At 50.0% G+C, this 11,984-nt stretch overlaps 1 protein-coding gene across 1 annotated transcript in view; it reads right to left on the bottom strand.

Moving 5' to 3' along the window:
- Nucleotides 1-114: 114 nt before the first annotated feature.
- LOC118225180 (cullin-1) overlaps nucleotides 115-11,984 on the bottom strand; it is a 31,758-nt gene continuing 19,888 nt past the window's right edge. Inside the window, exons 7-22 of the mRNA XM_035413265.1 lie at nucleotides 11,643-11,806; nucleotides 11,111-11,273; nucleotides 10,759-10,889; nucleotides 7,394-7,501; nucleotides 7,168-7,274; nucleotides 6,651-6,699; nucleotides 6,363-6,494; nucleotides 5,576-5,693; nucleotides 3,846-3,922; nucleotides 3,547-3,678; nucleotides 2,880-2,972; nucleotides 2,287-2,334; nucleotides 1,786-1,868; nucleotides 1,516-1,621; nucleotides 1,168-1,281; nucleotides 115-882 (exon numbers count right to left, since the gene is read on the bottom strand). Of these exons, the coding sequence (XP_035269156.1) occupies nucleotides 802-882; nucleotides 1,168-1,281; nucleotides 1,516-1,621; nucleotides 1,786-1,868; nucleotides 2,287-2,334; nucleotides 2,880-2,972; nucleotides 3,547-3,678; nucleotides 3,846-3,922; nucleotides 5,576-5,693; nucleotides 6,363-6,494; nucleotides 6,651-6,699; nucleotides 7,168-7,274; nucleotides 7,394-7,501; nucleotides 10,759-10,889; nucleotides 11,111-11,273; nucleotides 11,643-11,806 (1,706 nt within the window). The 3' untranslated portion in view covers nucleotides 115-801. The remainder of the gene's footprint in view (nucleotides 883-1,167; nucleotides 1,282-1,515; nucleotides 1,622-1,785; nucleotides 1,869-2,286; nucleotides 2,335-2,879; nucleotides 2,973-3,546; nucleotides 3,679-3,845; nucleotides 3,923-5,575; nucleotides 5,694-6,362; nucleotides 6,495-6,650; nucleotides 6,700-7,167; nucleotides 7,275-7,393; nucleotides 7,502-10,758; nucleotides 10,890-11,110; nucleotides 11,274-11,642; nucleotides 11,807-11,984) is intronic.

Genomic DNA, 11,984 nt, shown 5'->3' with positions numbered 1-11,984 from the left:
TATTTTTGGTTGACACTCGCGTTGCCACCCACTGCTATCTAGTCTGGCTTGGACGCCATTTTGCCCAGCTGGCTTTCAAATCATGCTGGTCTCGTGAAAGAATCCAGTCTCTTACAAGGCCTACAGAAACCTTTAATTTTTATTTATCACACATTTAAAAAATGAACCACACTATACAAATGGTTTTCTCGTAGCAGTTAACAATGCAGATTACACAGTTCTAAGGGCCCATTCCGACACTAGTACGTTCTCTGAAAGTGCTGCCAAAATTGCATTCATAAATTAGTTTTTTTTTCTTTCCTTTTTTTAAAATGTATTTCCTTAAATTCCAACAGCCACTCATTGCAGTGGCCTCAACAGCCATTTCATTATTTTAACTTATTTTATTTTTGCTTAAATGCAGATAGGCAGTAGCATGCAACACCTCCCCCTCCCCGACAAGAGGCGGTTTCCGACTCGGTTTGTAATGTTTGCTTCGCTAGGTACGGGTAGAGGTCTCGTGTCCATATTTACATATCAAAACTGTGTGATCCTGAGCAGTTCGGATGTGAATTTAGGACACTGGCTGGCAGCTTCCCCAGTCTCAGAGTTTTAAAGGGAGGTCCAGTTCGCGGCTGCTAGCCACTAGCCGCTAGCCGCCCGGGAGATTCCGAACGCCTTCTCTTCAGTTCGTCCTTTCCCGCTCCGTGCTCGCGTTTCTAACGTCGGCCGAATGTCAAAAGGAATCAAGTTTATTACTCAGAGACACTTTTCAGAAGAAAAAAAAAAAAGAAAGGAGGGGGGAAAAAATAAAATAAACATTTAAGCCAAGTAGCTGTAAGTATCCTTTTCCCCGTCAACGCGCTCCAGGTACTCCTTCTCGATCAGGATGTCGATGCATTTCTTTGGGGGAGAAAAGGCAAAAACAGACAGTCACAATGTGACAGAAATGTTGTGTTCTTGGAAATCAATACAATGTTCACACGCTGTTAGTCAAGTACGGTTTCTCACTACTGTTTCTCCAGTACGCTATACTGCTAATGTCAAAGTCTTGTGTAGCCTACAGTCCAGTGCCTGATCTGCAGAAATGCCTTACACCATGCTAATAAAGCTGTGTAGTGAGGTGAAACAGTACTGTCTGCATAACGGGCACATTGCTCCATCTCAGGGACAGGGAGAGACACTCACTTTAATGACAGGAACCCTGGGTTTAAAGCGAGAGGACAGCTGGTTCAGGACCTCCGCCAGGAGCTGCTGGTGCTTGAGGACTTTCCTCATCTTCATGATTCTGACGATGGCGGCCTGTGGAACACACACGGGTTAACTGAGAGCTTCACCATCACCACGGCAACAGGGAACTGCCTATACTGGCACTGGTGTCATGATAAAGTCAATTTTTGTAAGGTGTTACAGATACAGGTGGTGTTATAGTGCGTGTCTGTGTGAGGGGGTTGGGTGATGGTACAGTGTGTGTGTGTGGGGAGTTAGGTGGAGGAATTGTGTGTGTCTGTGTGTGGAGCAGGACCCTTCATGTACCTGGATGAGTAATTTGCGGTCCTCCTCTATGTTCTTGTGGGTGGTCTCCTGCTCCTGCTTCTGCTCAGTCTTCATTGGCACGTTGATGTTGACTCTCAGCTTCTTACTGCACATAGGACCACAGAGCCCATCGTCACATGATTACCAGGGCATAGAGACCTCAGCAAGCATATATTCATTTACATTTTACACAAACAGCATTAACAAGCTACGTTACAGCCTAAGCTACAGCATGCTAGCATACGTACACAACAGTAAGAAACCACTTACTTCTTATACCCCAGGAAAAGTTTTATTAAAGTGTCAGGCTTGAACTCCACCTCATCCACATTAGCATTTTCATCTTCCAGGACCTGAGTATCAACAGCACAGTGTTAATGTGATAAAATACAACCTAAAAACTACAACTAGCAATCAATTGGATTTTAAACAACTGCATTATTGCCATTATTTTTAATATGGTGTTAATTTCACACCATTTCTGCAAAGTAAACTTCACCTAATATATATTAATCACAATCTCCTTGTTAAGAATTTACTGCACCTTTATATATCATGATATGTACATCAAACTAGATAAAGCTTTTAAAACCTGCACTCTAGCAATCTATGAAAAATGTACTATTGTTCTGTTTTTTTTTCATTACCAGCAGTACCTATTTTCACAAAGAGAAATAGACTAACACCCAAGTGGCCTCTTGTGGACAAACTGAGAATTACACTTAGAACACCCCCACAAGATCTCAAAACAGGACGTGTGTTTGAGCTTACCAGTAATTTTGACTTTAACAAGATCTGCAAAACCTGCACCAATATGTCCTACAAAAACAAAGTGAGAAGCAAAGTCATAAAGTGAAAGACGCTTGTAGGCATGGAGACAAGAGAAAAGTCACCCTTTCCAACAGCACAGATTGTGCTAATGGCAGGTGGCCTGGTGGCAGTATTAGCATACTGTAGCAGTGTATCAGCACCACACTGTCATCACGCCCCTCTCTCTCCTTCCACCAGCACGCCTGTATGACATTCCGCATTCAAATTCTGCCTCAAAATAGTTCTACTCCAAATCAAACTCCCAACAGATGTCCGGAGTCTATGAGTGGGACAGTCCCTCCCTCTCTCACCCTCCCCCTCTCCCCATCTCTCTCCCTCTCCCCCTCCCTCCTCTCTTCGCCTCTCTCTCTCTTCCACTCTCCATCCCACCCTCTCTCCCCCTCACCCTCTTCACCTCTCCCTCCCTCCCTCTCACCCCCTCTCCCTCTCTCCCCCTCCCCCTCTCCTTCTCTCTCTCCCCCTCTCCCTCCCTCTCTTCCTCCCCCCCCCCCCTTCCCCGGTTCAGTGGGGGCCCTTGCACCCCTGGCGCTCACGATTTTGATCTGCGTGCTGTCGGTCAGCTGCTGGACGGTGTAGAGGTCCTCTGTGTTGTACTGCAGGAGGATGGCCATCTGGAATGTGGAAGCCTGGGGGGGGGGGGGGGGGTGATGAGCAGGGGAGACTGTGGTCAGGCGTTTATTCAGCTCAGGACACACTGGCAATTCAGCCCACATAATAAGCGGGTGCAGAGACCCCCAGGCACCCGGGCCCCACACAGAGGGGCCCACTCGGTCTTCTTTAACTCCCTCACCCGCCCCCCCCCCCCCCTTTATTTCGAGAGCACTGAAAGCAGCGTTCACTACCAGCGACAAGTCACTAGACTGTACCAAGTAACAGACTGAGGTTATAACATTGCCTTCATTCAATAGTAGTTCAGCAATAAAAAGCCCTTGTTTTACACTAAAGCACCTCTCTCACATTGACACAGACACACACAGACAAGGCTTACACACACACACACACACACACAGACATAGACAGAGAAACATACAGACAGACACACAGACACATACACACACACACACACACAAACAGGCATACACACAGACACACGCACACACACACACACAGACACAGACACACAAAGGCGTACACACACACACACACACTAATATAAATGCACGCGGGTGTTGCCTGGCGGGAGGTGGTTGCGTGTGTCACCTGCAGGGTGTATCTGTTCTTAAAGCAGTTGGTGACCAGCTCCCCTTTGGACAGGTGGTAGAGCCAGGTCAGCTTGCGGCCGCTGTGTCTGCTGGCGTAGAAGGCCGTGAATCTTTGGTAACTCCTCTCCAGCTGCGGGAGAGAGAGAGGGGGAGCGCAAACGGGCTTAAAGGAACACCGCGGGTCACAGTTTCGACCGCTACTCGACCAACTCAACAAGGGAAAGGGGCGCGCCGGCTAAGGCCTGAAACACGGCTGGAGCACGCAGGGAGAGGTCAGCGTGACGGGGGGCGGCTCACCTCGGATGGTAAAGCGAACGTGCACGACTGCTGGAAGGGCCAAGATCCTGAACTGAGGACCTGGATGCTGAAGTCCACTGCAACACACAACACATTTCAGCTTCAGCGTTCAGGGTCCAGCAGTAACTGTGCGCAAGGAAAATCTTTCTCCTTCACCCTGGCATAAAACCTCACCATTAGGGGAAACTGAACTGAGATTTATTAAGAAGGGAATTAATGCTATTATATTGCTGAATGCTATTATAAACACCTGATTGGGCAGGTTACACTGACTGGCCACATCACTGGTCTTCTCTACAGTACCTTTAGTGGCTATACAGACTGCAGCCACATCACTGGCCTTCTCTACAGTACCTTTAGTGGTCATACAGACTGCAGCCACATCACTGGCCTTCCCTACAGTACCTTTAGTGCTCATACAGACTGCAGCCACATCACTGGTCTTCTCTAAAGTACCTTTAGTGGTCATACAGACTGCAGCCACATCACTGGTCTTCTCTACAGTACCTTTAGTGGTCATACAGACTGCAGCCACATCACTGGCCTTCTCTACAGTACCTTTAGTGCTCATACTGACTGCAGCCACATCACTGGTCTTCTCTACAGTACCTTTAGTGGCTATACAGACTGCAGCCACATCACTGGCCTTCTCTACAGTACCTTTAGTGGCTATACAGACTGCAGCCACATCACTGGCCTTCTCTACAGTACCTTTAGTGGCTATACAGACTGCAGCCACATCACTGGCCTTCTCTACAGTACCTTTAGTGCTCATACAGACTGCAGCCACATCACTGGTCTTCTCTACAGTACCTTTAGTGGTCATACAGACTGCAGCCACATCACTGGTCTTCCCTACAGTACCTTTAGTGCTCATACAGACTGCAGCCACATCACTGGCCTTCCCTACAGTACCTTTAGTGCTCATACAGACTGCAGCCACATCACTGGCCTTCCCTACAGTACCTTTAGTGCTCATACAGACTGCAGCCACATCACTGGTCTTCCCTACAGTACCTTTAGTGGTCACATACAGACTGCAGCCACATCACTGGCCTTCCCTACAGTACCTTTAGTGGCTATACAGACTGCAGCCACATCACTGGCCTTCTCTACAGTACCTTTAGTGGTCATACAGACTGCAGCCACATCACTGGCCTTCTCTACAGTACCTTTAGTGGTCATACAGACTGCAGCCACATCACTGGTCTTCTCTACAGTACCTTTAGTGGTCATACAGACTGCAGCCACATCACTGATCTTCCCTACAGTACCTTTAGTGCTCATACAGACTGCAGCCACATCACTGGCCTTCCCTACAGTACCTTTAGTGCTCATACAGACTGCAGCCACATCACTGGCCTTCTCTACAGTACCTTTAGTGGTCATAACGATAGCATGCGTCATCATTGCTTCTTTGTGAGCCACAAATGTAAGGTTCCTATGCACTCTGGACCTTTCAATGCACACTTTGCTAAGGAGAAAGACCTGTTGTACAAGATATGCTTGTTAAATTGCATTACATACATGCTATCAGCCAGAATATCAATGTCACACAGGAGAAAAGACATTTCCCAGGAGCTCAGGAACACAACGCTCTACTCTTTTCAGCTGTCCTTTCATCTGGTAACCGGTGACTCCTCCCCTTTTCTTTCTGATGGAACGGTCAGGCAACCAATGGAAATGCTCCACTGAGACAGAAGTGGGACGCTGCCTACGGGCAAACTCACAGTCCAGGGGCTCAGAGTTGGAGAGGTGCTTTTTGAATTGCTCGTTCAAGTCTTTGCTGACGCCGATGTCCTGGAACATGCGCTGCAGTTTGGAGGTGTACTCGAACCCGCACGCTTGCTGAAGGGGGACAGGAGAGAGAGAGGGGAGAGGGAACTCACTCAGTGGTGCACAAGCTATGAGGCCACAGCATGTCAAAGTCTAATCACGGTGCTACCTGACCAATGGTGCATTTCAGTATGCTGCCCCAGTTAAAAGAAGGGAGAGAACACAAACAACGATTCCGAAAACTACACCGACAAATCATTCTGGTCATATTTCTGGTCATATTAGTGGTAACTAGTGAAGTTAGGAACTGCTGGGTCATCTTAACAGCAAAACAGTTCAAAGGACAACAGCAGGGTAACCATCTGACGCCTCCCATTTGGGTTATCAAACACGTACGCATAGTGATTACTCATGACCGAAAGGCGGTGATGTGAAATGACTTGCTTTAGCTCCGCAAAATGACTGAGCAGCAGGGGGCCGGAATGCTAATCGGCTGACCCGCGGGCTCCTGACGAGGCCAGGCCGAACGGCCGCTGCCGCCGATCGATGCGCCGTCGCGCTCAGAACGCACGAGACGCCAGGTTTTCCCGCGTCAGCGAGGCTATTTTGAGCCGGGCCGCGCGCAGATCGGACGGATGAACCCTTGATTACGCACGAGATGAGCCGTGAAGCCCGAGGAGTGCATAACGCTGGTAGGGAGAGGCCTCCGCCCCCCCTTGCTCCTCTGCCGGGGGGCCTCACCTTCAGTTTGGAGATCATGCTGGCCTCGGCGTCGTCGCTGGCGCTGTTCTGGTGCACCAGCCGCTTGGCCAGCATCTTGGCGTAGAACTTCTGGAACACGTCTTTGTCTTCGATGTACTTGAAGACCACCATCTAAGCATGGAGAGGAGGCCGGGGTATGGAGGAGAACAGGGGGAAGGGGGGATGGAGGAGAACAGGGAACGCTGGTTAACGCAGGCATTCTGGGAAAGACTGCACTAAGCCCCGCCCCCACACTGCAGCGACGTCAGCCCTCCCACCCAAACTCACCACTTGGTTGAGGGTGTCCTCCAGCTCAGCTTCTTCTGGGTTCTTGGAGCTGAAAGGATGTAAATATGCTCTCATTACACACTGTACCAAACACGCCTTGTCAAAAAGAACTTTTCTTTTAAAAAAATTAAATGCATGTATTACAAGGTCATTCATGTGATAAATACACTTCTCCCGCAAGAGCAGACACGACAGAGCTTTATTACTGGCACAGGAGCGGCTTGCCCCCGCAGCACTTGTTCTGCTGCTTCAGTCGAAGGCCAGTGACTCGCACGCCATAACTCATATCTCAGGACGTCACGCTCCGATGCGCCAGTCATCGTTCCATTTCGGAGGGTGGGCGGATGTTCCCAAATATTCCCCGGCCCTTTTTTGGTAAGCGTGATACGGCACGGCTGCCCGCGACCCCCTCGGGGTGACGCGGCGGGCCCTAAAGCGCTCGCCGTGATTAGCGAAGCCTGGCTGTGTGGGACGGGCGTTAGCCTAGCCGCGCTGCTCCGCTCCGTAACAGACTCACCTCTTCTTCAGCAGGGAGTCACAGTATCTGGCCAGCAGCTCCGGCGACTTGCTGGAAGACTGCGCCATCTTGGTCACCGCGTTGTTGTTGATGAACCGGCCGCAAGCCTGTGGTGGCAGAGGAGAAGGGGGGGAGGGGGGGCATAGGCCATGTCACACACACGGTGCCAAACCGCAAACGCCCGACATAGCAGCCCCCCCCAACGCTGATAGCCTAGTCAACATACCTTGTCTAGCGCAGCCACGAAACCGGCGTCGTTGTTGAACGCCGACATTACTAGTGCATTGTACTTCTTGTGCACGTCCAGGATGGTTTGAACGTACATTTTGGGATCCTGCGGGAACAGAGAAAAGATGCGGTATGTAAAATGTAGCTTGCATCTACTCAGGAAAAGGATGAAGAAGCACACTGGGCTGTGGGTGGGACGGGCCTGTGGGTGGAGCTGTGGGTCTGATGGGGCTGTGGGTGGAGCTGTGGGTCTGTGGGTGGAGCTGTGGGTCTGATGGGGCTGTGGGTTGAGCTGTGGGTCTGATGGGGCTGTGGGTAGAGCTGTGGGTCTGATGGGTTTGTGGGTAGAGCTGTGGGTCTGATGGGGCTGTGGGTAGAGCTCGGGGTCTGATGGGGCTGTGGGTGGAGCTGTGGGTCTGATGGGGCTGTGGGTAGAGCTGTGGGTCTGATGGGGCTGTGGGTAGAGCTGTGGGTCTGATGGGGCTGTGGGTGGAGCTGTGGGTCTGATGGGGCTGTGGGTGGAGCTGTGGGTCTGATGGGGCTGTGGGTGGAGCTGTGGGTCTGATGGGGCTGTGGGTGGAGCTGTGGGTCTGATGGGGCTGTGGGTAGAGCTGTGGGTCTGATGGGGGTGTGGGTAGAGCTGTGGGTCTGATGGGCCTGTGGGTAGAGCTGTGGGTCTGATGGGCCTGTGGGTAGAGCTGTGGGTCTGATGGGGCTGTGGGTGGAGCTGTGGGTCTGATGGGGCTGTGGGTAGAGCTGTGGGTCTGATGGGGTTGTGGGTGGAGCTGTGGGTCTGATGGGACTGTGGGTAGAGCTCGGGGTTGAATGGGGTTGTGTGTAGAGCTCTGGGTCGAGCTGGATGTGGGTAGAGCTCTGGGTCGGGCTGGATGTGGGTCCAGCTGGGCTGTTTCACAGCTCCAGCCCTGCAGCTCTGCTGGATCGGGGCCAAAGGTCGAGGGCTCAGATGCAGAAAGACAAACTGCCACAGTCACAAAGCCAACTCCAGCCACTCTCCACGCTGCCAACAACCCGCTCATTTACCCGCCCGCGGGCTCTGCTGAACACGTCCTGAACACTGCTCCCTTCATGCTCATTTCTGCTACAAGTAAAGCTATGCTTTTATAAATGACCACAGTGAAGGCCACTTCCCTGGTTCTCCAGAGCATGCCAGTTTTACTTGGACCAGAGACTGCTTAAAGAGGCCTGCGTTTTCCCCAGAAGGGAAGCTGAACTTGAATACCGCTAAGACCGCTACGGCAGTCTGGATCTGGCGCGGGTCCGGCAGAGAGACCCTGCCGATCTCGTCCCCTCCCCTCTGGCCCGGCGCCCTTGACGACACGCAGCTGTTTCTGCTCGGCCCGTTAGCCTTAACGGACGCGCGCGGCGGGGGCCCAGGAGCCGAGCCTGCCAGGGGCCGTGCATCGCAGGGCTGCCCGCTCGGGAGCAGCTTTGGGAGGGGTCATTTACCCGCTCCGATAGTCTTGATGGAGGAAGACATGCTAATTAGCGCCATAGGACACCACTACAAGTGCCACTGCAAATTCTGCCTCTAGTTTGGGACAAAACGGGGGCAATTCCTAAATCAGCTACAACCACCCTGAGAGGACACCTGGAAGAGCACAAACTAACACGGAATCTCTCAATACTTAACACGGTAATAAATGTCCCTAAACCTTTCTTAAATGTCCTCACCGCACACCGACCCATAAGACTGTGTGTGGCTTAGCCTCAGTTCTCTGTCCTCTGCGGTAGCTTAATGAACTCCAGGTGTAAATGCAAACTGACATCTAAATGAATGCTTAGGCCTACACGTGCATGCTATTTATTCACAGGTGGGAGTGACTGTATGACAAGCCTCCGTCTAAGTCATTTAAAGTACAAGATTTCCTTCCCCTCTTCCTGGAAAATCGACCTAACCGCAGGATTGTATTCAACAGCATTGACATTCAACAGACAACATGGAGGTGTTATTGAAAAAAAAACGTATAATGAGTTCAAAAGCTCAAAAATATGGTTCAGAAAGTGAAATCCATAGCTCTACATTTAATTTTAATTAATTTTGAAACTATCCATTACTGAATTAAGCCATCATACCGTCAAATTAAGCTATTAAAATTCACGACAGGTTCAGCATTTATGCCATTGAGCAGACTGGATATAATAGCTCATAAGTATTCCTGGCCTGCATTTCAGTACTGAGAGAAGACAGATCTGCTGCGGAGACAAACTGTCATTTAAACACACTGCTTTGAATGGCATCTGAAACACTACCGTTCAAAATGATAAACCAGCACAGCAGGCCTCTCTACTGCACCCATTTTATGAGCACTCGCTCCTGAAATTTACTGAGCACTAACTGGAAAAATAATTCTGTAGCTCATCTACCAATCGGGATTTATTATCGTGGTCTTATATTTCAACTTAAGAGCGCATAAGCTCTATGTAAAAAAAAAAATATTAGCACAAAGCCCTAAATGGACATAATTTCATCATAAAACTGCATCTGCATACCAACAAGCAAAATTGCATACATCAGCTTGTCTGCGTGAACAACAAAATAAATATATAAATGCCATGGTAACACGCAAGAAGTCATGGCAACAAAGCCCCACAGGAGCAGAATATGCTGCAGTTGTCTCTGACATGGACTGCCTTCCCAAAATTAATTCCAGTGTCCTCCCATTCCTTCTGCTAATTCAATTTCCATCAGAGGAGGAAAAAAAAAAAGACCATTCAGTTAAAGCGAGAAGCTAACCATTCTGTTTTTTGGCCAGACATTTTATAGTTAACGTAACAAAAAAACTGCCAAGCCTGACTAAGATTGGAGCCTGAAGAAATCCTGTTGCCAGGCAACACTAGTTAATTCCAGCCATGGCGTCTCCGTTTGCAACAATGGGAGGACGGAGGCAGCGCCGTGGGCCCAGGTGGGCCTGGGGAAGCGGGTAGGCCCCGCAGCAGTAATGGCCAAGCTCTCCCACGTCATGGGTCACAACCGTCCATTTCCTCTCCATACAGACACACAAGGTCACGGAATGCAATCACACACAGACAAAGCAAGTCCTACAGTGTGGGCGGGGAAATTCAGAGAGGACATTAACAGATTATTTTTTTTCCCATCGTTAAACAACGTGAGGTAAAAAATACATTAAAATAAAAGTGCTCTGCGAGGTACTGAATTAATTTTATTTTATATTTGAACTGAGACTTCATAGAATTCATCAATTCTAATATGAATCAGACTGACCCCCATTTTTTTCTGGCCCTTTCTCTATCCCACTGGGTAGAAATAAGCAAACAAGCCGGTAAAAACGTGGATGGAGTGGCCAGGCGTGTTCTCCTGCCCACTCTCGCCGCGGTGCTTACGTTGAGAGCAGCTTCCCCACACTTCTCAATGGCTGCCAGTCCCTGGTTGTGAATGTGCGTCTCCAGAAGCTTCTTCAGCTCTCCCAGGCCATCTGTGATCCGGGAGACCAGATTGTACATCCGGCCCAGGTCTGCGGAGCAGAGAGACGAGAGGCGTGAGACGGGCCCCGCACAGTCACGCTCGCACGAATCCGCCGGTCTCAAAACAAAGCCAAAACAAAAGAGTTCTGGGTACAGGCTGCTCCTGCAAGCCGCCACAAACGGCGGCCATTTTACGCGTAAACAGCTCCTGATCATTGAGGCGTCAGGCTGTGATTGGCGGGTGGCCGGGCCGCAGTGTGGCCTCTCTCACCTTCGTTCTTGTCGGCGTCCAGAAGGTTCTGGAACTCTGTGTGGAAGATCTCCAGGTGCTTCTCGATGAGGACCTGCTCGCACTTGCGCGCCAGCTCGTCCTGCGTGCTCTCGTGCAGGTACACCTGCACCCGCCGCTGCTCCTCCAGCAGCCGGGCCTCCGCCTGCAGAACGCACGCATACACACACACACGCACACACACACACACATACACATGCACACATACACGCACGCGCACGGACACACAAATGAGTAAGAGTGACCTGCCACTCAGGAGCCTGCTTTCCTCATTCCTCAGTTTGCCCACTATCAAGCTTCCATTACAGGACTGTTGTGGGTTAATAATTATTAGTGTACTTTATTAGTGTACTAAATATTAGTGTCTTCACTATCAGAGTAGTATATCTAATCCCCCACATGCTGAATAATTCCTTTACGCTGCAGGAATGACTGCAGCTCTGTCCTCTTGTTTACCATCTGAGCATAGCAACCCTGTCTCCATTCAGCTCAATGGACTTTATTAATGACCCACCTTTTTCATGTACTCAGTAACGGGATTTTGTTGCAGGAACTCTGTGCTTTCCCTCGTGTAGAAACGCTCGGTGTCTGCCAAGAACTGAGTCTCAAAGTACTCTTTGTAAACAGATAATGTGGGTCCCTTAGCGAAGGCATCATCTTCATTCAGGCCCAGCTCAACTGCGAGAGCAAGAGAGTGAGAGGGAGAAACATAAACACACTGTCACGCTTTGGGGCAGTATATCTCTCACATTCCCAATGGCTCAAGTGCTTCAAATAAGTGCATGCCCACAAAATATGCAGACTCAGCTATCTGGTGTCCTCCATCTGAAACATTTTTCCCCACAGCGAGCACTGA

Source organism: Anguilla anguilla, chromosome 4 (assembly GCF_013347855.1).
Source record: "Anguilla anguilla isolate fAngAng1 chromosome 4, fAngAng1.pri, whole genome shotgun sequence".
NCBI lineage: Eukaryota > Metazoa > Chordata > Actinopteri > Anguilliformes > Anguillidae > Anguilla > Anguilla anguilla.
The sequence above is the reverse complement of the archived record's forward strand: the minus strand, read 5'-3'. Positions and strand labels throughout refer to the sequence as shown.